Source organism: Pongo abelii, chromosome 1 (assembly GCF_028885655.2).
Source record: "Pongo abelii isolate AG06213 chromosome 1, NHGRI_mPonAbe1-v2.0_pri, whole genome shotgun sequence".
In the NCBI taxonomy this organism is placed as follows: Eukaryota; Metazoa; Chordata; class Mammalia; order Primates; family Hominidae; genus Pongo; species Pongo abelii.
In genome coordinates this window covers 51299272-51326738 of record NC_071985.2, presented here as the reverse complement: position 1 = coordinate 51326738, position 27467 = coordinate 51299272, and the positions used below count along the sequence as shown (strand labels likewise).

Below are 27467 nucleotides of genomic sequence, written 5' to 3'. Positions count from 1 at the left end.
CTCTTTGCTCAGTGTCAGTCAGCGTAAGAGTCCTTGTCCAGAACGGAGGGGCATATGAGGAAGCATGTCAGGAGACAGTAGAACCTCCCTCTTAGGCCTGTGTTCCCTAGTGAATTATGAATTTACCCTATTAATAATTATAGTGCAGAATACAAAGTTACTCATCTTATATAATGACTGTTGGAAATTTGTTGATCAAAGAGGTGAGTAGCATCCTTAGCTTTACATTTTAATATATACTAACGAATATATGTAGTTTAAATATTGAAATAAAGCATGCTTATTTAATATAAAGAGGCTTGTTATTTATAATATTAAGAATCAGTATCTAAATTTAAAGTATCAGTGTTAACTGAGTGTCTAACTTTTTGCAGTGACCTCCAGCAGCTCACTGAAAAAGGATTTTTGTACATTAACATTTTTTATATTTTAAGTTTAGCTTAGTAGAATTCCTAATCATTCTTTTCCTCTGCTCCCTTCACTTGGGTCGTCCTTGAGTTCAGTTTGTGTTGCAGTTAAGGTGTTATGCTGGGGCTAATCTCTGTAAAATGCTAGCATTTGTTCTTCTTTTTCCTTATCATCAATCTTTCACACTCATATCAAACCCCTAATGTATCAGCAGGTTTCCCAGAGCTACTGGTTAAAATTACCTTTGCTTTTGGTAAACTCTGAACCTTCAAGCCTCAGTGTTTTCAGTTGCCCCCCTGTGGATTCCGTGAATCCTCTCTCTGCACATTCCTCACTGCCAGTCACTTGCTTTATGTCCTGAAACCAGGAGCAGAGCCCGTTTATTATTCCAACTGTACCTACCATCCTTCCTTAAATGGAGAGAATGTGTAAATATTTCCAATAATTGGTGTCACTTATGCAAACTACAGGTGGAAGTAGTTAGAACTCCCAAAGCTAGATAGCTTGTGTTTATTTTACACAGTAATAATACAGATTCTTTAAACCTAGCTGTTTTCCAAAGTTCTTTGCTTTTCTGACACTATAGAAATTGGCATATTTACCTGTTTGTCTTCAAAGTAAATGCTACAATTAAATAATTTATGTCTTAAAGTTTGTCTCATTAATTTTCGTATATTAATAGTTCGTATTTTATTTAAGTTTCTTATCCTTCTGTTTGCATACTTTTTTTTTAACGTTTCTTCATCACTTTCATAAATACTTTTCTTTCATCCAGTCTGACTAGGGCTATGCATGATTAGTAAAAATGGATTCCGATATGGGTAGGATATCATGGGTCATGGTACATGATGTTTTCACCTTTAGCTTAGTATAGTTTCCACACATAACTATTAGGTTATAACTTTATTCTTTTGGCAAACTGACTCCTGCCTTTGAATATAGTGCTTTGATTATTGGTGTGAATCTTTTTGTTGCTTCTGACTAAAGACCCCTATTCAGTCTTGTTAGTCTTATTTAAGATTTATAGTAAACACCTGGGGAGGTCTTGAAAATTAATAGAAAAAGGGAAATGCCCTTTTCTCTTTGAGTAGCAACATATTTTTGGTAGCCCTTCCCTCAGGTAAATAAGATTCTAAATGTTCTTAAACTTTGACTTTCTATTTGGCAAAAAGCCTTAGACTAATGATGATGAAATAGCCATCTGAGTTTGAAATTAAAGATACTCACTTTGAAAGTCACTTAAATATTTTTACACTTCAAAGTGTAACATATATGCTGTTGTTTATTTTCAAGTGTTTAATAGCATCTTCTAAAACAGTCATAAAAAAAGAAAAAGTATTAGCACATCAAAGCAAGCAAACAAAAACAAAAATTATCTTGAGTGTCTTGTCTCTAAAAAGGTCTCAGTAGTAACAGTAACTCAAGACATTTTTCCAGAGATGCCAGTGCCCTTTCACATTTGTTATTATATAATCCTTTGATGTACAAAAGTCTGTGGTATTCTTTCTAAAGTGGAAGTAAGGCATCAAGTGTTACATCATTTGTTAACAGCCACGCTGTGTTCTAAAGGATGTTTCTGTAAAAGTTAACAAATATGATTTATTTACTCATACTCTACTAAATTGTTATACTATTTATTTTTAAATAAATTATCATGCTTAATTATTTGGGATATTCAAGCCATATCTTTTTTAAAAAATAAAGTCAATGTGAATCATTTAAGTAGGTATTCTTGGCAGAATTACTTTTTTTCCCTTAGTTATGCTCTGTTGGTTCTTCCTGGATTGATCAAAAGGAAATAAAGTTTAACCCACCACATTGGTTAGTGCAGTTGTTAATGTACTATTTAAGGGTCAAGGAGTAAAGAAGAAATTAAAAAGTTTTTAGTATTCTCAAAAACAGCTTTCGATCCTAATGAATTATTTTGGTGATGTTTTTAAATTCAAAATTTTGTATGTAGTTTTATACCACAGCTGCATCTTTATTTTTATATACCTCTTATTTTATTTGGTTTGTTTTTTTGCAGTTGGTACGCCTTATTACATGTCTCCAGAGAGAATACATGAAAATGGATACAACTTCAAATCTGACATCTGGTCTCTTGGCTGTCTACTATATGAGGTAGGTAATGTTGATAAATTCCAAATATTGATGCAGTTTTACTTAGTATATTTCCTCTATCCTTATAGTATATACTTACTTTTTTCTGGATGTTTAAGAATCACCTTTTTAATTATGAAGAATTTTCGTTGGGTTAATAACTTTGTATAATGGAATTTAATAACTATACATTCCTACACATCTAATATATTTTTAAATTGTGTTCTTTTGATGAGAAGTTTATTTTTAAAGCATTAACTTTTATGTTAATATAACACCTTTCTGTATATCTTGCATTTATAAAAATATACGTTTGAACATCTGTAACTCTTGATCCATGCATTACAGGAGAGGCATAATGGATTGGATTTAATACATGAAAGTGTAGTAAATATCTTTATCAATATTTTATTTCCCTTTTACACAGGTGTAATTTAGCATTAAGGATAGTATGCAAACAGATAGTTCTTCTAGGTTATCAATTTAGTTTCCGTGAGTAACAATTTGTATTGGTAAAGCTCAGTGAAATACTCTCTCTTTTGTTCTACTGGTGATCATTTATCAAAGGAAGATGGATTCATGTAGGTAGGTCCTCTAGAAATGTTGCACTGTAATAATTTGGGTGGATAAAAGAAAGCATGTTAGTAACACATTTTACATCTGTGTTGGTATAAAAGTATCTCAAGCTAGTGACTTCTGTAATTTTGTTTTTTTAATTGAATGATAATTTTCCTAGGAATATAGGCTTTGAGTCAAAGCTGTTAGTTAAAAATTAGTCTATATCTAAGTAGGTTTTAATAAAGTGAGGAAATGTAATACATGGAAGCATTTTCATATCCCTGTGTAGGAATCATTTTCATATCTCTGTGTATATGAGAGAAGTCTAAAGAGGATAAATAGAAACCAATGCATTTCCTACTATATATATTTCCTGTCTCTTGTCCTTCAGAATTAAATGAAATATATGATGAAGTCATCTATTTTAATTGTGCCACCATTACTTGGAAGTAGAGCATTAGGAGGTGTTTTTTTGACTTTTTAAAAATGTATGTCATGATCTTTTATTATTTTATTCATTGCAGATTGAAATTTCCTTAATTTAAGGAACCTGAAATTATTTGTTTTGTCCTTCCTACTAAAGTGACTAACAACTACTTAAAATGAAAGGATTTTTAAATATTCTTAAATAAACTCATACTTTGGATAATTTTTGTTATGAAAAATTATGAGTCAGTAATGTAACAAAACATGTTTTTGTTACATGCACATGAGATTACAAGAAATTATGCTCACTGTGTTATATTTTGTTAATAATTTGGTACAATCCTAAAAAGAACTGGATTGTTTATATTGCTACTATAATGTTTAAAAGTTAGTCACTGTGTACATTTAAAATATTTTATATTTGTTTAGTTAACCTTAGATTCCTTTAGGCCATAGTCTGATATTATCAAAGCAACATTTTCTCTTCAAATCCCTAAAAGTAAACAGCAAATTGGTTTCCAATAACTAGATTAAATTTAGCAAAAAAAAGAAAAAGTTCTGTTGAGGTAATAAGTGGTTTTTGAGAGGAAGTTTGCATAATTCTTTTAGATCTAGCATACTCATGTCAAAACTGAAATAATTTATCACATTTTGAATTTGCCTTTGAGAGACGGTGTCCCATTTTTGTGTGGACTTAAAATGCCACAAAAATAAAAATAACATCTTTGGACATTCATACATCCATGAGTTATACGTACTGTGGATGATTTTGAGTTAAAGTATCTATCATGCTAATGTTAGTTTTCATCTCAACGCATTTTCTTGATTTCTCCATGCAAATATTTTAGAAGAACTAGAATTTTTCTAAAGCTTTAATTTAAATTTATGTTCTATTTCCTTTCAGTTATATTTCGATGTACTGTTGATAGAAATACCTAACAGTTTGGCTTTTAAAAATTGGTCATAACATCATGTATTTTGTATTGTACCCACTAAAAAATTACTATTAACAATGAAGACGTAGGAAGCCTTTTTTGAAAATGTATTTTAAACTCAGAAAATTAGACTTTCAAATATTCCTGAAACCTCAAAAAAAAAAAAAAAAAACCTAGCAGTACAGTTTTAATTGATATGCAACAAAGTAGACTTTACTAATTAAAATCAAGATGCTGTGCTTTTGCTACACGGACCTTTACATGGAAAAGTAGGTTTTACACATTTCCTTTATTGTTCAGTGCAGCAATTGCATCCTTACAGGGTTGTAGGTTGGTGGCTTACAGTTCAAAAAAAAAGAGAGCTGCCACCAGCCCCGAAGACAGACAGTGGGCTTTCGTCCCTCCGACACCCCCAGAATACTAATCAGGAAAGTCAGACCCTGGAGGTCAGGGAGTAAGTCAATCATTCTAGCGATCGTCTCAGTGTGGAGGATCAAATTAGCCTGAAAAATTCAGCTGCTGGGAGGAGAGGGCGAGCAGCTGTCAGGGGCAGCATCGAGATGCACTAATGAACCAGATGAATAGTGCAAAAGCTTGAAAATAAAAACAGGACAGTTGACATTTTTCATCTGTCAAAGCAGGAGATGCATGAAAATATACTATTCCTGTTTAACTCCTTAGGGGACATTCAGATTTTTTTTTTTTTTTTTTAACACTGCAGTACTGAGAAAAAGGACTATAATGAACGCCTAGAATATGCTAATGAATATATGTACATTTACTTAAGGTTTTGCAAACACAGAGAGACTATAGTTTATATATACAGTGTATTTTTAAGGTAACATTTATCTTAAAGTGTCCTTGCATTTAAAACAAAAACCACTATTATTATTATTATTATTATTATTATTATTGTAGTTCTTTTAGAAATTTCCTCTCAGATTGTTTTATATGATTAGGGGCATTCAGATTGTTTTTAACTTTTTTCTCGTCATGTGAAACAATTCTTCCTAAGGTACTTCTATATAGTTGTGTGCACGTTTTATGTAAAACATAGGCAACATAAAAATGTGTTGAGCTACTTTCCAGTTTTGATTTCCCATCCCATCCCCTTCTCGTCAAGGCTCTGAAGGAGTTAAAGCTCTGTCTGGAGCACAGAAGACAGATGAGAGCCATTTTCAGCTTGTCCTGTCCCCACTGACGCTCACTGAGTAGCACAGCATGGACTAGCGTGTTTCACACACACTCTGCCTGTCTGGGGAATGTACACATTGTCCTTCCAAAATCAAACTTATTAGCACATGTAGAAAAGGGTGACTGACTTTGGGGCAGCCTGGCACTCCGTGTTGTATTCTTGCTGCTGCGGTTCAAAGATTTAGAAGGTTTTGAACAGGATGCGAACATTTTAAATTGAATTTTTAGTTTGTAACACAGCTTACCACAGTACTTGCTTGCACTTTAAATGTCAAGTTAGAACCTTGTCTTAAAATAAATTTAAATTCAATAATGTCTTTTTTAAAGTTGTTCATCCTTTGGGTCATGTTTTTCTGCATAAAAATCTCATTTGGAAGCCTTGAATTACAGCTATGACTCATAGAGCTTTTGAACATATTTAATTTAATGTTTTTGAGACATTATCAAAAGAAAAGAGTTCTAATTCATTGTAAACTATTTGGGGATCAATTATTGCATTTAAATTGAAAAGACTGTTTTTCCTCAGAATAACCTTTATCTTCAGAAACTATTATGCAAGAGAAAATGCTCTGCATTCTCTTCCCTATGCTAGATTATAATTCAGTTTTAACTTCAGTTTCATGTTTGTTCTGTATGGTTGAGCTACACCTTGTGATGACTGTTTCGTTGTGAGATATAGTAGTAGTTTTTGTGTCATTATAGGTACAAAGAGTTTTTAAATTATGTGTTATTTTTCTTTATTGTTTTATGTTGCATTTGTATATAAAGAAATGTGCTAACTAATTCTCCATTTTAGGGAATTTTAAATGTTGGGAAAAAAATAACCAAAAGTTGCAGTAAGATTTTTAACTCTTAATAAATTTCCTCAGAAGAAGATATTCATAAAAATCAAAATGCCCAGATAACTGTATTTAAAATATTTGTAATTATTTTCTACCCTCATATAATATACTTGATGAAATCACCTTTTAAGTTACCATCTAACTGTATCAGTTTCATTGGGGGCATTTTACAGATGGCTGCATTACAGAGTCCTTTCTATGGTGACAAAATGAATTTATACTCACTGTGTAAGAAGATAGAACAGTGTGACTACCCACCTCTTCCTTCAGATCACTATTCAGAAGAAGTAAGTCATTTTCAGTCTACATGTTCTTCTGTTGTCCATTTTGCTAACATTTTTATTTTACTAAGAAATTTTACTTTATCTAGAAATGAAAATGAATGATATAGGTAGCAGAACTAGCACTTTTTAATTCTGTTTTCATTCTCTTGGAGACTTGCTGTCTAAAGAGTTGACTCTGCAATTGATAATGTGTAGTGCAACACAACACAGCGTGTGGTGTAAAATTGGCCACTTTCTAGGTGTGATAAGAATAGTAGCTGACTCTACGGTGTACTGAACGGTGCAAAGGGCAGAATTAATGCTCATACTTAGGCTCTAGTTAATCATCATGTCTGATGGCCCTTCCTAACAGGGCTAACTCCTTATTCTCACAGTCTCAGACCAGACCAGCACACAGTTGTAATTTTCTATTTTGGCAGAACTTCCCTTTCGTCCATGTTTTCCAAAACTCAAAACACGCATCTCTTAACTACATATCTCTGAGCCTTATTATTTAAGTTTTACCTTCCCTCCTTTGCAGTACCTGTCCTATCATCACCTCACTGCTATACTCAGATTCTACTGGGGAAATGTTTTGAGGTTATCATTGTAGACGTGTTTAAAAAGTGTGTTAGTTGTGGCTGAAAATCTTAGAAGGCTACCTTATTAAGATCTGAGTCTGAATGCTTGCTTGCTTCGGTAACCCATTGAAGTGAGTTGTTTTGGCTCTACCCAATGTCCAGTCTTTCATTGAACAAAATATCTCCTATTTTAGCCTAATGTATCATCATTTAACCAATATTTAAGGAGGATGTATGCAGAATAGCAGTATCTCAGGTCAACTAAAATGTTTCATATTAGCTCTTTATGGAATACTCATCAGGGACCTACCCAGAGAAAATAGTGTATTGAGTTAGGACATCGCACCTTCTCATGAGCAACAGATTTTTTGCCTCAGGAAAATGGAAAGGAGAAAAGGAAAAATATAAAACAATTATAATGTTCACTTATTAGGTAATCACGTCAGTCTTTCTATTGTGAAACGAATAGCATTGGGTCTTAGTATTATGTAAGGAAATTTGAGTTCATGTAACTTGAATAATAAATATCTCTAAAGAATTTTCACCACATGTAAAGGATTTGTGTTCCTAGAATATAATAGGCACTTTTGCTTCTGGTAGTTTTGATACTGATAATCAGTGATGCCTGTTTTTTCTCCATAGCATTTGTATTTAGGTAATTAGAATAAACTGTTACACAGCAGTGATGATAATTTAAAAGTATTATCTTTATTTGATGTTAATACTATTATGTTAGCCATTTTTAATTACTATTTTGGGTATAGACTATAAATATGGCATTTCACAAAACCAACTTCAGAACTACAGGCCTGGAAATACAGTAGGGTGTGAACAATAATGCAAAATGATAGCAAGAATGTCAGGGGCCTTTCTTTGTTGTGTCATTCATGCTGTCTTCTTTTTTCCATGAAGCGCATGAATATTTCACATATCTGCATCCTCATCCCCTATTCTTCTTGACTAATTTTCAGACTGTCTGAATTTGCATTTCACATGGTAGCTGATTAGGAGATGCCGAGTGCAGCAGTGAAGCCTCAGCAGGCGGTTACCATGGTGACCTTCAGCAGGATTTTAATGATGATACCACTAGTGGTTCGTTGAAGTCGGCCTGCCTGCAGGGCTACTTCACTGCAGCTAAGTGTGAAGTTGGATATGCGGATTCTCAGCCAAGGGGCAAATATCAAAGTCTGGCCCAGATAGAAGGTCTTAGAGTTGGGAAAGGAAAATAGATTCCACTTTTTACTTCACTCTGTATAGTTACCAGTTTCGAAAAGAGCTGTAAAGCAAAACACATTATATGGTGTACTTTCCAAAAAAATGTGATTCCTCGTATTGGTAAAATCTGTTGTCATTCCCTGATGAAATAGAAAGCTGTAGTTTCTAGGTAAATGTGGAAAATAATTCTTACTAAAGAAATGAATATAAAAATATGCAAACTGTATAACAATGTTACTTTAATCTATTTAGTTATGTAGAAGAGTTCTCAAAACAAGAGCTTTGAAATGCAGATGTGCTAATAAATATTTTCTCTCCTTAAGTAGGAACTCAATTTGTAAAATAATTATTCAGAATTCATGGTAGCCAAAAATTCCCAAATTTGGTAGTGCTATAATGTCTTAAATTTTTTTGATAAAGTAGACTTTTTAGATCTTTTAAAAATCCAGAATACCATTTAATTTGTTAGTATGGCAAAATACAGGAACTAATAAAAAGTGAAGTACAGAGTTTTTCAACAGTGAACTTTTAATTAAAAGACAGTTTATTTTGTCAATTTTATAGCTACAATGATAACAGAGTGTGTAACTATTTGAAAAATAAAAAAATTTAAGCAAATTAACTTATCAAGTATGTATTTACGAGCTTATCAAATTTATGTAGCTACTGCCAAATTTTTAAGGTTACTGCCAAAAGAAGATTTTAAGGGAGGATTTTGTGAGAATACTAGCCATACCTGCCAATCAGCCTCAGTTGATAGGAATCCTCAGGAACCTTACACAATTTATTTCTAGATATAGTCATTATATTTAAGAGCCCAGAGTTTAAAAGCTTGGGATTTTTCTTTTTAATTTCCTATCTTATATTCTAAAACATATATAACAGTTAAGCATTAAAACAAAAAATGAGAAGTTCTAGAAAAATAAGCCTGAATGTCAAATCTTTTCTTTTGAATTATGCTAGTCTTCGTGTGTAAAAATAATTAGGGTTCTAGATTGAAATATTTCAGCTACACATAAGTGAAATTAGGGAATCTATATTTTATGGCTGACTTAAATATATTTATTTCTGATTTCTTTTGGTGTTTTGTATTTTTTCCTTTTCTAGTAATGATCTCATCCATGTATCAATGGGCAATTACTATATTTAACAAGAGTCCTGGGTTGAAAATATAGATATCTTTCCTTAGATGTCTCTTAGTTTAAATGAAACTTGGTATTGTTCGTGACAGTGAAGCAAACATTTACTTATGTATAAGGAATTGTGATTCAAAAGGCCCGTCGTAAACTGACCTGGGCTCCTCTCTCAAGAATTATTGATCATCGGATATTCTTTTCTTCTTTCTCTAACTCTTATCAATGCAAGTTCTACTAGAAGTTCCATGAATTTTCATGCTTTTATAGATGATGTTTCCTCTTTCTGAAATACCTCTTTTTCCTGTTCTTTTCAAAGAAACTCACTCTTTTCCTTTCAAACATAGCTTGGACATAAAGTTTTCCTGCATAGTTTTCTCTGACCTCCTTTCTTCTCTCCCCATCGCCTCCTCCCTTGGCAGTTACACCATGTTGTAGTAACTTCCTTGCATGGATGCCTCCCCCTGCAGACTGTCAAGCTCCTGCCCTTGAGGATCAGTAACTCTGCTGCTTATCTGTATATCTCTAGGGCCTGGGGCCTGACACATTTTAAAAGGCTTAGTAATTGTTTGATTGATTGATTGAGGGAATGAGGGTAGGAATCTCAGAGTTAGATTAAAGGATGAACCAATAAATGACTATTGAATGAGTGAGAGAAACTTCTCCAAAGGACTCTCTGTAGAGTAAGGCAGAAAATTACTCACAAGATAGGCCAGAGGATGTGATAGTTTTCTTTTATTGATATTACTTCCTATTTTACATAGGCATAATTTTCTCTGTAATGCCAGGTGTCCATTTACTGGGAAATAAGATAAATAGACTGTTTTCCTTCCATTTCAGTATTTAATTTCTTTGAGAGACATTGGAGTAGTCATCAAAATTGTCTATTTGTTCACAAACTCATCTCATGAAACTCTAAAATAGTAAATAGCTATATTGTTAATTATTTAGAAATTTAACTGATACTGTTAAAATGTCAGCGTTAATATCAAACAAAATATATACTTCGTTTCTTTCAATACTTTTTATTTGTTATTAAAAATTCCTAGTTTAAATAGAGAAGGCATAAGAAAGGTTGACACAGTGGTGCCTCAGTGGTTGCTTTAGCATAACATTTCTGGGCCGGGCGTGGTGGCTCACGCCTGTAATCCCAGCACTTTGGGAGGCCGAGGCGGGCAGATCACGAAGTCAGGAGATCGAGACCATCCTGGCTAACACGGTGAAACCCCGTCTCTACTAAAAATGCAACAAATTAGCCAGGCGTGGTGGCGGGCGCCTGTAGTCCCAGCTAGTTGGGAGGCTGAGGCAGGAGAATGGCGTGAACCTGGGAGGCGGAGCTTGCAGTGAGCCGAGATTGCGCCACTGCACTCCAGCCTGGGCAACAGAGCGAGACTCCATCTCAAAAACAAACAAAAAAGCATAACATTTCTTTTCATGTTAGGTTTGAGGAGGTAGATTTGGAAGAAAGTTCTGTAAGTTGAGTACAGTGTTTGCAGATGAAAGTTTAAGAAATGGAAATGGAAAGAAGGATAAAGGGTGCCCTTCGTTGAAGAAAATTGAGTAGAGATAAATTGAGGACTAAAAACAATGCTTTGAGTGAAAAAGAAATTTAAGCATCTATCAAACATTGGAAAGACGGTTAAAATGTTTTTAATAAAGTAGACTATTATTACAAAAGTGCTTGCTGATCTGAACTAGTGGCTATGGCAGATGTTTATTTAGTAGTAATTTTAAATGTATTGTAAATAAGAAAGACTATTGAAGGATACAATATTTGTGGTTATTGTGATTATATTCTGATTATATTTTCAAAAACTCGATAGTTTAGTAAGTCTCATTAACGCTTTTTTAGGTGAAGAAACCAACAAAATGTGATTTTGGAATCGGAATTATTAACCTAGTGATCGGTTTCCACATTACTTAATGTCTCTTTTGTTTTACCTTAAGTTTCTGTTCATTTTATGACTTTATACCTCCAGCCCACAGATAGAAAACTATTTGTTTTTTTAAAAAAATCAAGTAATGAGCCCACTCAAAAAAATTAACCCATAAAATATCAACCTGAAAGGTCACATTCTATCAAATAACTAATATGAATGAATCATAAACTTTTACCTCATAAGTGCTAATAAATATATTTTGGTTTTATCTCCTTTCTGTTATTTTTGACTTTCTTTCTTAGGTGGACAGTGTCCCTCTCCTTTTTTTTTTTTTTTTTTTTTTTTTTTTAAAGTTAGAGAAATGGAAGGCAGGAGGGGAGGGTTCTTTCTGGCTTCTCCTGGAATAGTTTAGCAGTGCAGCCTGATAATATCTTTCCTGCTGCTTCACTCAAATGTTTAAGAATTTCTGGCATCATTTCCTATATTGTCGAAACAAGAAAAGTCTTGATTTTCTGGAGTATTTAAAATGAACACAGGGATTAAAAAGTACAGGTTTTTTTTCCTATGGTTGATTATGTGTGAATAACAAAAATAAATTTTTAATTGAACTAAACTGATTTCAGATATTTATAGGTTATTGGAGAGTATAACATATTTATGTGGCTTTGAATAAAATTACAATACTGAATTTTTTTCAGCTTTTGAAATCACATTTTCTTTAATGCGATCATCAATTTTCCTGTTAAAGAAGGGCAATGGCATCATTTCCACTTTACATATGAGTAAATAGAGACCTAGACAATGTTTAGAGCAAACACTGGACATCACAGTGGTACCCATGCGGCATGGCATCCCCCTGTTTGTGTTACAAGAACACAGAGCCCAAAGTAAACTCTCAGGTGTTTTATGAATGAGCATTTCATGATTTTTACTCTTAGACTTACTAATTCTTTATTTTTCTCCTCTCTGTTCTTAACCCTTTCACTCACCATATTTATCTGGAATCTCCTTCCCTAGAAGCATAGCAGGTTAGAGGGCAGAGGCACAATGAGGCATTTGCTTAGAACGCTCTTCTGGCTTATGGTAACTCAGGGGCAGTGTAACATTGAAAGGAAAGAATGAGGAAACGGCAGAAGGGTAGGAATTATTTCCATATATTTGAGTATGAAAAACCAAGCATATATCTCAAGATAGCAAACATGTTGATCAATAATATATTGAACAAAAAAAGTTACAGTTTGTCATAATTTTACTAATACTTTGTTTTCAAATGGCTACTGTTAAGGAAAGGAAATCACTAAATGAAAGCTTTAAAAATATAACTGGGTTTCAAACCGAATATTTATAAATAATTTTTGTTTATTTTTAAATTTAGAGTATATTTAAAGAAGATTTTTAAGGGAGTTAAGTCAGTAACAAAAACCATGACCTTTGTTTTGGTTCATGAAAATAACTGCTTTATATAAATAAGAAAAAAAAAACAAGATGAAACTGTCATGTAGAGATTATTTTTGCATCTTTGAAGTTAAGTTTATAAAACTTTTTTATTCATTTGAGCAGTCCAAATATTTTTAGTTTGTAATTGCTAGATTTACAAATTTTAATAGATCTATGTAAGTTTTCTGGAGTTGTTGCTGGAAATTAACCACAGTTGTTTAAGTTGTTGTTAGAGGGTTTTTTTCTAATACATTTTCCCAAGATTATTTAAAAGAAGGACATTATTTTATATGGCACAAATAATGTCTGAAGGTAATTCTGTACAAATATTTCTGCAGTCTCTGCAAACATGTAATCAAATGCTGAGGTAAGAGTATTTTACTTTAAAATGTAGAGAGAGATATATAATAAAATCAATAATATATAATTGTGCCATTATTTATTAAAATTAACAGTATTATCTCAAACACTATTAATAACATTTGATTTTCTTTCCTATAAATTGTTTTAGTAAATTTAACACTCTCATCACTTACAATATCAGTTGGCCACCTTGCTGAAAGTTGCCATGTAAGATTAGATCTTTAAGCTTTGAATGTTCTATTTTTGTTTAAAAAATATAGTTAAGCAGTCTCTTTGTTCACCTATGCTTCTGAAGCGACACTGGGGACTTGCTCCTTGATGACATGAATCCAAAACGGTGTCCTATATTTCACATGTCCTGTGGGATCCTACAAAATCATGTAACTTTCTGTAAGACTTTCACAGTTTTCAAAAGACACTGAATGATCTTCAGTTGTGAAATATAGACATTACATTACTTATATCTGTGTAAGATTACTTTCTTTTCCCTTTCCCTTTACCCCCAAGTCAATCACTAGTGACACTTTGGTGTACAAGTTGGATACACCTAATCATTTTGTATAAATATCTAAAGCTCCAAAATATAGTGTACTTTAATGTATTAGACCCACTTTGGGGTGCTAAAATGTGTCCTTGGGTAGATGGAAATTGGGTATATCCGGGAGGCTGACATAACATAATTGGTCTCAGAGGGATTAAGATGGGGGTGAAAAAGAAACAGTACCAATAGCACTAGTCTTTATTATTCTGTTGAGAATTGTGTTAGTGACCTAAAGCTATAACGCACAAAGAGCCCTATTGTTATTACCTGTACGTGACTGAACTTGATCTGTAATTGGGTTATCACCCTGACAACAATGACTGTTAACACTGTCTTCTTTTTAATATTTCTGGTATCAACCTATTTGCTTTTATATCTCTTTAGAAATATACAGATCAAAATATATTAGTATTTTCTCTACTTTATTGAGAACATTCATTAATTTCCTTACAGTTAATGACCTCGTAATCCCTTAGGAATGTTGTAGAGAATCCATTTTATTTTTACTTTATATACTTTGTTTCATTTAAGTGTTTCTGTGTTGCTTTTTAAATTTTTGTGAAGCATCTGAATTAAACAGTTTTCTCTGATTTTGCAAAGGCTTTTGTATATTCAGACCTTTACTTTTGCCTTATTTTTAACATATAAAACAATTTTTATAAAAGCAAGAAAGTAGACATTTTTTACAAACAAGTAGAAAGTGATGCAAACTAAATTTTCTGAGATAACATAAACCATGAAATGCTTACTTAGTTGTATTTATTCTTATTAATGTTGTAATATCTACTGATATTGGAATTATTTCTAAAATTTAAAGCAATAAGTAGAAAGCTAACTCCCTCAATTCAAGGATAAGAAATGTTTTGAACAAGTGATTGACTAATACTATTAGAAATTGAAACCTGACATGACGGAATAGATATGAAATTCTTAATTTTATTATCTGATCACATTTTCCTTGAACATGGTTAAGAATGTAGTACTTAGAATCATTGCACAATATGGGATAAATGTTAAAAGTTTTTAAAATAACTTTATTCCTTCCAGAGGTTAACAGAAACTTTTAAAAAATGTAAAACACTGAGGGAGATGTCTAAGATCTTTATCTCATTTTGATTATTTGATATCTGGAAAAAAAAACTTAGCGGTATTTCTTATGTTCATCAGGTCACCATGTAAGTTTGTAATCCGGAGTAAAGAAATTGTTCTGTGACAAAAATCAACTATATTTCATTTGGAGGGAGTTTACTGCCATTTCATGAGTCAGATTAGAAATAACATTAAAATTATCCCTCTAGTCATAATAATCTGAATATTTTGGTGTCATCATTTAAATATATCCCTCACAGATAAAGTAGGCCTGTATCTTATTGGGAATTTTGCAGAACTCTAGAGAAAATTTTTTGGTTTGTTTTTTGATCAGAATTGGCCTATGAAATGTGAAGGCAGATCCATTAATTTTAGAAACCCGAGGAACTGATGTTACAGCTAACATTCTTTTGAAAATCTAATAACCTAACAATCTATCTTTGTGTGGAAGGTCACCCCACCTTTGTGCAGAGGTGGGCGTGAGGGACCCTGCAGATCAAGTTGGAATTTTCCCGGGCAGTATAATATAGTACTGTATATAAAAGCTTGGGCGCTGGAGCTAGACTGCTTTGGTTCAAATCCAGACTTTGCCCCTATGTCTTTGTGGCCTTAGAAATTTTACTACTCTATAAAATTGTACATACCAGTAGTGTCCACCCCATAGAGTTTTTATGAAGATTGAATAAATTAAATCATGTAAAATGCATAGAATCGTTCATAAATATTAAATATTAGCTTTTAGGAAATAGTTTTTCTTTAGTCAAGCATTGGAACTAGCATTTAGTTGAAACCCTAGAGTTATCTCAAAAAGCATAAGGAGATATATTTTGATCTGAAAATGTTCAGGGGACTATATTTTCAGTTCTCCATCGGAGTCTTAGAAAAACTAGTAATTCTGTGGAATATCTAAGTCTAAGTACTATATAACCCCAGGTATGTTCACTAGCTGCAAAAAGTAACCCCCTAGTAACCACGAGTCAACCTATTACGTATATTTAACATTGTAAAAATGGGTTTTTCTCTTCTTCTAATTAATAAATTTTAAACCCTAGCTCTTAATACAATTCCTGGTTTATAATACACAGGTGACTATTTTATCCTCCTATTCATGATGGCAGGAGCACAAATAACTCTACAATCTTAAAGTGGTATTATAATTTTGTATTCATTAAAAGAAGGAGTGAGATGTGACCTTGTTTATAATTGTTATTTAGTCTTACAAGAGACTATTCATGGATCCATATGAATTCACATTTTTAAATCAAATTATTAACATTAAAGGCATAAAACTTAGTCTGTGGTTGTTTATAACGTAAAAGTAGGTTACTTGTGATTTTTCCCCTTATTATACCAAAAGACTTTTGCAACTTATTTTACCCCCACTAGAGTAACAGGTCTATTTAAGTATATCTTTAGAACAACAAATAGTTATTTCATAAATACCAAGGAAAATTACATCAAATTCAGAATTCAGCCTATATAAATCTCCTATTCTGTAATTTACAATCCACTTTTCTTTAGAAATATTTGAGACAATTTATTGCAATGGACATGACTTACCTGTTGTTAGAAAGGACATTTAAGTAAAATTCAGAACCAGGGATAGAAGGGAATGTAAATGTATACGTGTTATGACCAACAGACTTGCTGTGATTGAGGTTCTCATTTAGTTATTGCTTCCTTTATCTCATGGCACAAAGGGAAACACAGTAAGCAAATTAGTTTCTGCTTATAAGGGGGAAATATACTATTAATAGTTCCTCACAGAAGACAAAGTTTTCTCCTGCTAAATTATGGTATAAATATCTCATATGAAGATCTTTGAGTAATGTACTAAGCAGTGTCTTCGACATCAATTTTACAGCAAATACCTAAGTGATGTTTGATAAAATCCAAAAGCAAGTATCAAAGCACAGTTTTGGAAAGGCGCTTTGTCAGCAGGATAAACAAATGTGCTCCCAGGATGCAGCCTTCTGGTGGTCTAATTTAATAAAGGATAGAACTTAGATTACCCAAAGTTGTAAAGATGACTTTTATTCATTACAGAGTCTTCCCTAAATTTTAATTCTCAACAAGAATTTGATAGGACCCACTACATGGCACACTATTTAAGGTTATATACTCTTTGACAAGAACCTGGATTCTATTCTGCCGATTTGCTTAAGGGAAAACAAACAACATGTCAGGTGGACACCCTTAGTGAAATTTGAACCATCTTATCACTGTGTTCACTGAATAAAAGTCAGACCAATCTCTGAGTGGAATAAACTATGTTACTTTCTCCATTCTATGATGACCTGTTAATATCTAGTCACTCATGTCTCCTGACTGGAACTCAGATGATACCTTAAATCAAGTGGCATCCCTTTATAATGGAAATGATTTGAAATTAGTGTTACTAATAATCATCATGTATATATAGCTGTATTAAGCATCATGAGAAATTCAAACCAAAAGAACAAGTAGGTAAAAGTAAAAGTAAACAAGCTGTCAACAATGGCAAGTGGTAAAAGACCTGCCTGAAAAAAATCAAATGCCTTGGGTTCCAACTCAAGTTCCACCATTAATTTTTTTAATTCATTCTTGGATTTTTCATCTATAAAATGAGACTGTTGTGGGAGATTATGGTGCTTTAAAAATAACTGTTAAAATTATATGGAAGATTTTGTAAAATGGTAAGTTCTATATAAATATGAAATATTTTTATCCAGAATGATACCTGCCATTAAGCAAGACTAAATCAACACATGAGTATTGAAGAGAAGCATATAATTAAAAATGATTGTTTAACATAGGTTAACAACTTTTTACTTGAGCTGTCTCCTTTATCTTCATAATCTAGATCTGGTAGACTCACGAAAGTTATTTAATGTATACAATTCAGTTATCTCGATATGAATGCAGAATTAAACCCAAAATTCAAGCATTCATATTTCTACTCAAATCTCAATGTGTCAGTATCTCAAAAGTGATGACTTTAAAAACTCAAAAGTATCCTTCTTGCCCTCTCCAGGCCACACCTCCTTTAGTGTTACCACTTCTGTTATCCCATTTCAGATACCCTGGTGAATACTTCTGATGAATGCTATTTCTTGCCTGAAATCTTAGAGGAACTTAATTGAGCATTCTGCTGGCATTGTTCTCTTTTTGTCTGTCTTTGTACCAAGAAAATATGTGCTGAAGCACAAGTCTAATGATTTCTCCCTCTTGCCTTAAATACTGATTTCCCATTGTCTGTGTGAATAGATTTGAAACCCCTTAGATCTTTCTTTTCTTTGACCTCAGCTTATCATTTCATCCTTGTTGCTCCCCAGTCATGCAGAAGTACTTGCCATTGCTTTCACACACATCATACTTTCTTCGGCCAAGAATCAAGGTTCCTTCTGTTACCTCTGCTTAGAATTCTCTCCACCCCTTTTATATATTAAGATTATGTTCTTGCTTCAGACCTCAGCTCAGATACCACCTCCACAAAACCTTTTCTTTTTTCCTCAGCCAGAAGTTACCCATTCATTCTTTCATTCATTCAGCAAGCCAGTGAGCACTTACTGTTCATCCAGTATCCATCCTCTAGATCTTGCAGTTTAATAGAAGAAAACAGACATTTAATGAAGTACAATAAAGTGTTATAAGGACTTTAATACAAGTATGTGAAGGGTACACTGGGGGCCAAGTAGAATAGGGTAAGTTCCACGTAGCAAACACAGTAATGAGGAAGGACTTTAGAGAAGAGATATACAGTGAGGAGATGCTTGGGTAAGGCAGACAGATGAGAGAGCTAGGGGTTTTGAGGGAGGTGTTAGAGGAGCAGCATAAACAAAGATATAGGGGCATAAAGCAGTTTGGCAAGCACAGAACTACAAGTGCTTTATTACGGTTAGAAAATAGGATGGGGTGGGGGAAGGGAGAAGGAGTTTGGGTCTAAATAGGAGCCTGGAAAGGGAAGCAGGAGACTGATGTTAGTGGCTCATATTATGCCAGGCTAAGGGCCTTAGCTGTTCTAAGAGGTATGAGGAGCCATTGAAATGCTTAAAGTTGAAGCATCACCTGGCTAGTTAGGCAGTGCTAGGGAAATTGGAAGACAACCGAAAGCAAAGCCATCAGCTGGAAGACTATTCCAAGAGTGTGGCAATGGAGATGGTGTGGCAGGAGCAAACACAAGGTTTAAGGAGCCTGAGACCAATAGGACTGGTTGCTGATGGTTAGGCAGGTGGGAAGGAAGTATGATGAGATGTTTTGTATGAATTCCAAATTTTTGACTTAAGAAGTTGAAGGTGCTGTTAGGAAGAGCCGGTTAGGGAGAAAAAAATACTAATATTTCAGTTTTAAACATGTTTAATGTGAATATTTACGTGTAGCTCTACTCAGAAGGCAGTTGGAGGTATGGGAACAGAGCCTGCAAAGAGGTCTAGGCTGGAGACAGATAACCTGTGTTCCTCAGCATGTTGGTGGTTATTGAAGGCATGGGAGTAAGTGCAGTTGTTGAAGATAAGAAGGAAGAGTGAAACGGGAAAAGACTTAAGGAAAGGAAAATATTTAGGGCGTACCAACATTTGGTAGATTTTTCAAAGGAAGATAAACCTACAAAAGAAACTAGGAAGAAAACGTCAGGGAAGTTAAGGTCTAGGCCGGAATTGAATGATGTAAATCCAAAAGGATAGAGCTGACCAGGATGAAAGGGATTGGAAATGGTCTCAGTCAAATCAAACACAACCATACTGGAGGAAGGGAGGGAGAGACACAGAAGGACGGGAGTGTGTGCTTACATTTCTGATGTGACACAGCATTTTAAGAAACAGGCTGTGTCCTTGGAAGACAGAGACTAAATTGGTATGAAGGTGAAGATTACAGCCAGGTAATCAAAGAGATTTGTATTGATTCACATCAAATAAATGTGAAAGTGACCCAAGATGAGGGTTGCAGTACTTAGAATGGAGAAGGATACTGTCAGCTGTGTGGGTATCGATACCTCCGTGAACGAGGTGCAACAACTCATAGTTAAACAGATTTTAGAAAAAGAGGAAAGTAATTATTTCCTCCTCTGGGCAGCTACACTTAATCTTTACCTTTATCTCACAGATATCTCTTGAGATACCTATCACTTTGTAGTTTATAATATAATTATTTTTATGATTTCCTCACTTTCACATTTGTTTCTTTGTTCTATCTTCCGCTAGATTGTAAGCTGTTTAAGGGCCTGTGCTGTGTATTTTTCATTATTGCTTTATCCTTAACCACCTAACAAAGTGTCTGGTACATAATAAATACTCCATTGGAAACTATTGAATGAACAATTGAATGAATGGATGAAAATGGAAGAGAGGGGCAAAAAGAAAGAACAAAAGAGTCAGATGGTTAGAAAGGAAAATGAGTCATTCTCTCACTTCTTATCCTGGACAACAAGCCTTCCCTTGTGGACAGGTCCTTTGTCTTATCCGGTGCCATCAAGTATCACCAGCATAGTGTCTCTTGCAGAGTAGATCATCTAGAAATGTTGCTGGAGTGGATAAGTGGGAGCATTCCCAAAGCATATCTTAATTTCATAGGTTTTCTTTCTTTTTATACTTTATTAATTTTTTAATGTAACAAATAATTGAGGAAAAGTTATCAACAGATTGATTCATAAATATAGTAAAGTATGCATATTCTGTATTTCACATATCTGATTTTATATGGTGATAGCCCTGTTGATTCTTCTGGAAAAGGAAACTCTTTATGACAAGACACACTTCGTATTTGGTGGAGATTGAATCAATAAGTGGGGAGGGAAAAGCAAACTCCACAGTGCTGTGGCTCTGCCTGCCACAAGGTTACCAGTTGACCTGTCATCCCTTTGAAAGGCCATCCTTAAAGGAGCAGTTTAGAAGCAGCTGCTCACTGGCACTCCCACTACCTGTTTACCTTATTCTTTGTCTTTCTCCCTTTTTGTTATTCCCAATTCTTGTCTTTTTACTTTGGTGAACTAGAGAATCACTGTCTTCTTCAGCTAAACTTGCATCATTATATCTCTAATCTTGGTTTTTCCTCATGCCAGGAGAACTTAAGGGCCAGTCATTCATTCTTAGTGATTGCAAATTCTACCCTATTCTGAATTATTACACAGGAAAAGTAAGGTTTCTGAACCAGCTTGAAGGATGTGGCAGTGTTAGGAAGTCAAAAAATTGTTACTGCAGGCATCTAATTGTATTTTAGCTAAATATAATGAACTTTTTGTGCCACGGTTATCTTTTCCTGCCATTCTTTCTGCTTGCTTTCTTGTTTTTATCTCTAAAGAAAATATCTGACAGCTAGATGACCCATTAGAACACATTATCTTTTAAATTATGTGTTATTATAAGTGCTTTTCCCCCTTTCTTCTGCATTGTGTATGACTGAATATATTTATTTTTGTTTGTTTTTTTGGTAACCTGGTAAAATGCCAGTCTCTTTCTGATGTAAATTTCTCTTAGATCACCATAATAAAATGCCTTGTGTATTGCTGTACCCCTTGAGGGTTTTTAATGCTGTTCTCTGCTCTTTTGCAAGGAATATAAATTCAAATCTTCAGGCTCTCCCAGTGGGTGTAACATTACTATGAAACATTGTTGAATTTCCAAATGTAGCTAAAATTGATTCATTAAATTTCATTCTGCTAGAATCATAAAATGTAAGAGATTAGGACGAGAACAGCCCTTATAGGTCATCCACTCCAACCTCCCTATTTAATAGATGAAGAAATGAACCTCCAGAGACAGTGACTTACCCAAGGGCACAGAGCTACAAAGTGCCTTCAACAAGACTGGTTTCCATTTCACTGTACTCCTTACCAAACTCTGACCCTTCATCTGGCAGACTCTTTGACTCACCTCCTCTTTCAGAATGACATTTCTCAGTGTCATTAGCCTTCTCCATAGCACTAGCAACATCTTCAGCCCACGCTTTTTAATCATCACTTGTATTTTCTCTGGTTGAAAGTTATTTTATGGTAGAAATTGAGAACTATGAAGAAATTGTGCTAATTTGAAAATTTACTAAGTGCTAATATCATGGCCAAAGTTAATGCAAATTCTCAAAATGTCTAAACTGTTCCTAAAGAGACCTACAAAGCAAAAGAATATAGTTTTTCCTCTTAGTTTATTGTCTATGAAGATCATATACAATGTTACATTGACACATAGTTTCATAAACTGATGGAAATTAGAATTGAGAATAAAATCCTATATTCTTCTACCCGATGGATCGAGGACCATATAGGAGGGTACTTTCTTAACTTATTGAAATCTGCTTTTATTCTATGATATAAATAGAATAAAATAGTAAACCTCAACTCTCTCATCTATAAAGTGAGGACATTTAAATACTCTATACACAATTAAGGATTGGAATAATACTTATAACTTCCCTTATAATTTACTATAATTAGTTTAAAGGAGTGTTTTTTTCTCTAATACAAAATTTAACATAAAACTTTTAATATATATTTGTACAAAATGGTTCATTATAAATGTGTGTCTACTCTAATTGCCTTCTATTTAAACTTACAATTAAGTCTGTTGTAGTAGATTCTAGATCAAATATGTATGTGTGTATTTACAGTTTTTTTGGAGACTTACGGTTACAAGCCTAGTGTCCTCAGTGACTGCTATCTTCTGATTAAACTCTGAAAAAAAAACAGAGTCCATTTTAAAGCCTCTGATTGTGGAAAATACTTCTTGCTTGACATTAATACTGTCCATTCAATGCACTTCATAGAACATTTAACTTATTGTAAAATCATTGGCAGCAGTCCTATATATATTTCTAGTACAGTGAATGTTTAGTCAGAAAATGTACTTCCCTTGTAAAATCTATAGCTATTCATAATTTCTTCCTTTCAGTAAGCTAACCAAAAATAGTTGTCTTAATCAGGTTTTATTGTTTTTCTTCACAGCTCCGACAGTTAGTTAATATGTGCATCAACCCAGATCCAGAGAAGCGACCAGATGTCACCTATGTTTATGACGTAGCGAAGAGGATGCATGCATGCACTGCAAGCAGCTAAACATGCAAGATCATGAAGAGTGTAACCAAAGTAATTGAAAGTATTTTGTGCAAGTCATACCTCCCCATTTATGTCTGGTGTTAAGATTAATATTTCAGAGCTAGTGTGCTTTGAATCCTTAACCAGTTTTCATATAAGCTTCATTTTGTACCAGTCGCCTAAATCACCTCCTTGCAACCCCCTAATGACTTCGGAATAACTGAATTGCATGTTAGGAGAGAAAATGAAACATGATGGTTTTGAATGGCTAAAGGTTTATAGAATTTCTTACAGTTTTCTGCTGATAAATTGCGTTTAGATAGACTGTCAGTGCCAAATATTGAAGGTGCAGCTTGGCACACATCAGAATAGACTCATACCTGAGAGAAAGTATCTGAACATGTGACTTGTTTCTTTTTTAGTAATTTATGGACATTGAGATGAACACAATTGTGAACTTTTGTGATGATTTTATTTTTAAACGTTTGAAGTACTAGTTTTAGTTTAGCAGAGTAGTTTTCAAATATGATTCTTATGATAAATGTAGACACAAACTATTTGAGAAACATTTAAAACTCTTAGCTTATACATTCAAAATGCAACTATTAAATGTGAAGATTTGGGGACAAAATGTGAGTCAGACACTGAAGAGTTTTTTGTTTTGTTTTAATATTTTTGATATTCTCTTTGCATTGAAATGGTATAAATGAATCCATTTAAAAAGTGGTTAAGGATTTGTTTGGCTGGTGTGATAATAATTTTTAAAGTTGCACATTGCCCAGGGCTTTTTTTGTGTGTTTTTATTATTGTTTGTACATTTGAAGACTATTCTTTGAATAACCTTGTAGTACTATATTTCAATTTCTTTATAAATTTAAGTGCATTTTAACACATAATTGTACACTATAATATAAGCCTAAGTTTTTATTCATGTTTTATTGAAGTTCTGATTGGTCCCCTTCAGAAATTTTTTTATATTATTCTTCAAGTTACTTTCTTATTTATATTGTATGTGCATTTTATCCATTAATGTTTCATACTTTCTGAGAGTATAATACCCTTTTAAAAGATATTTGGTATACCAACACTTTTCCTGGATTGAAAACATTTTTTTAAACTTTTTAAAATTTGGGCCACCCTGTATGCATGTTTGGTCTTGTTAAAGAGGAAGAAAGGATGTGTGTTATACTGTACCTGTGAATGTTGATACAGTTACAATTCATTTGACAAGGTTGTAATTCTAGAATATGCTTAATAAAATGAAAACTGGCCATGACTACAGCCAGAATTGTTATGAGATTAATATTTCTATTGAGAAGCTTTTGAGTAAAGTACTGTATTTGTTCATGAAGATGACTGAGATGGTAACACTTCGTGTAGCTTAAGGAAATGGGCAGAATTTCGTAAATGCTGTTGTGCAGATGTGTTTTCCCTGAATGCTTTCGTATTAGTGGCGACCAGTTTCTCACAGAACTGTGAAGCCTAAAGGCCAAGAGGAAGTCACTGTTAAAGGACTCTGTGCCATCTTACAACCTTGGATGAATTATCCTGCCAACGTGAAAACCTCATGTTCAAAGAACACTTCCCTCTAGCCGATGTAACTGCTGGTTTTGTTTTTCATATGTGTTTTTCTTACACTCATTTGAATGCTTTCAAGCATTTGTAAACTTAAAAAATGTATAAAGGGCAAAAAGTCTGAACTCTTGTTTTCTGAAATCTAATCAGTTATGTATGGTTTCTGAAGGGTAATTTTATTTTGGAATAGGTAAAGGAAATCTGTTTTGTTTGTTTGTTTTTCCTGAGGGCTAGATGCATTGTTTTTCTCACACTCTTAATGACTTTTAACATTTATACTGAGCATCCATAGATATATTCCTAGAAGTATGAGAAGAATTATTCTTATTGACCATTAATGTCATGTTCATTTTAATGTAATATAATTGAGATGAAATGTTCTCTGGTTGGAACAGATACTCTCTTTTTTTTCTTGCAATCTTTAAGAATACATAGATCTAAAATTCATTAGCTTGACCCCTCAAAGTGACTTTTAAGTAAAGATTTAAGCTTTTCTTCTCAGTGAATATATCTGCTAGAAGGAAATAGCTGGGAAGAATTTAATGATCAGGGAAATTCATTATTTCTACATGTGGAAACTTTTTGCTTCGAATATTATATCTTTTTAAATCTAAATGTTCATATTTTTCCTGAAGAAACCACTGTGTAAAAATCAAATTTTAATTTTGAATGGAATAATTTCAAAGAATTATGAAGATGATTTGAAGCTCTAATTTATATAGTCACCTATAAAATGTTCTTTATATGTGTTCATAAGTAAATTTTGTATTGATTAAGTTAAACTTTTGAATTGATTTGAGGAGCAGTAAAATGAAAGCTATATCTATTCTAAACCTTATTTAGACATTGGTACCAGTTACCCAGGTGAAAATATGGAGTAACTTTGTTTTGTATGGTAAGGTTTAGGAATGGTGGATGAAGGGTATCTCTATATAAATAAAGTGCTCAACAATGTGCAATGATTGTAAATTTAGTAAGATATTACAGCCATTTCATGAATGCTTTACCATTCAACATAGTATCTATTACAAAACACCTTTCTTGTATCCATATACTTCAGGTGTTGCTGTTAACATTTACTATGATATTTATTTTAACCAAAATGTTATTCACGTTAAATGTTTATTCTTTAAAATGAATGTATTATGTTTTTAACCCACAAATGCATACTTACCCTGTGCCTCATATTTCAATAGTACTGTAATATGGACATCTTTTGTGAAATACTTTTATTTTGTTATGCTTTAAATATACATACAAAAATTTCTGTTATTAGCTTTGAAAATTGTACAATATCCTAATATAAACAAAAATATAAAAATAAAAATGAATACAGTAAAATGTCTGGGTATCTATGATTTTTTACCCTAAAGTCTTCCATTTTTTATTTTACTTAATATACAGAAACAGTTCTTACACATTTTCATAACTTTGCCATTTTGGAGAAGCTTAAGAATTGGAATAGACAAGGGTGATAACAGAGATTACACGAATCCTAAAAAGTAGTTTTATCAACATGCATTAAACTAAGGACATCATTTTCTGTTTTTGAATGAGAAATGTTTTCTAAAAGGTAAAAAAAAAAAAAAAGGAATATTAATCTTACTGCTTTGAATCTTTAGAGCAGGGGTGTCCAATCTTTCTTTTGGCTTCCCTGGGCCACATTGGAAGAAGAAGAATTGTCTTGGGCCACACATAAAATTTGCTAAGACTAACAATAGCTAATGAACTAAAGAAAAAATTGCAAAAAAAATCTCATAATGTTTTTTAAAAGTTTACAAATTTGTGTTGGACTGCATTCAAAGCCATTCTGGGCCGCATGCGGCTCATGGGCTGTGGGTTGGACAAGCTTGCTTTAGAGTCTAAAATTTACGTGACAGATTCAATTCCTGTCATTGTAATGGGCTGCTAAGAATGTTACAGATGGTTTATCTTAAGTGTTATCTTCACATAATAAATGAAGGTTATTGCTATACCTGAAAACGTGAGTGAAAGATCTTAGCGGGATGAAACCTACCAGACTGATGGTAGAGTGAGTGGATAGACCTTACACATCAGAATTATATTCCAAATATACCGTCATGAAGAATGACCCATTTTGTAATAATTTTAGTCACAAGACAGTGGGGCTAGTTATGAATTTTTATTTCAAAAAAGTATACTTGTTTTTAGGCATGTGTGTTTAAATGTATTAATTGGTACAGCTATAAGTACCATTAAATTGATGCAGTTACTTTTTAAAATCAGAATGATGACATTATTAACAAAGACAACTGCAGTGAATCCCTTGAGTTATCGAAAGACTTCCATGAAATTGTTGCGTTCTTTTTAATTACATATGAATTTCTGGAAAATTAATGATGATTAACAGACAAATATGTGAATGTTTGCAAAGTTTATATTTAATTGAGAGATTTATTTGAGGGAGTTTTCTTTCTGGTCTTCTTAGATACCAATTTTAATGTTCGCTTGGGTACGTAAATCTATTTTTAAACTTTAAAAAAGAAAAAGTCGAAGGAAACTTTAAAGTTAGGATTTGTAACCAGGGGGTTCGAGTACCTTATTTTTACTATGAGTGTTACAATGCATAGGAAATCATTTTTTCACTCCTTTCTCAAAATGAAATCCTGTATATAAATTAGTTAATTGCTCATATCCTCACTTTCTCACATATATTATAGGGATATCATTTCCTAACTCTACAGGATAATTGTAATGCATTTTATAATGACTAAATGCAATGCTGCATATTCTCTTCTACACTCGTGTAATAAGAGCTACATTTATCAAGCACTAATAGTGATAAATGTAGCTCTTCATACACGAGTGTTGAGGAGAATTTGTGTGTTTCTTCTCTCGCTATACTTCCATCTACTTTTGCCTTGTTCTCTCCATTAGTCCCACTGGCCTAGTTTTTCAAAGGCCCCA

At 33.2% G+C, this 27467-nt stretch overlaps 1 protein-coding gene across 2 annotated transcripts in view; it reads left to right on the top strand.

Moving 5' to 3' along the window:
- NEK7 (NIMA related kinase 7) overlaps nucleotides 1–25880 on the top strand; it is a 157441-nt gene extending 131561 nt beyond the window's left edge. For both annotated transcript variants that reach the window (XM_002809656.5, XM_054523686.2), the window contains 3 exons: nucleotides 2435–2529; nucleotides 6637–6750; nucleotides 22875–25880. In XM_002809656.5, coding sequence (XP_002809702.2) covers nucleotides 2435–2529; nucleotides 6637–6750; nucleotides 22875–22985 — 320 coding nt within the window. In that variant the 3' untranslated portion in view covers nucleotides 22986–25880. The remainder of the gene's footprint in view (nucleotides 1–2434; nucleotides 2530–6636; nucleotides 6751–22874) is intronic.
- Nucleotides 25881–27467: the final 1587 nt, after the last annotated feature.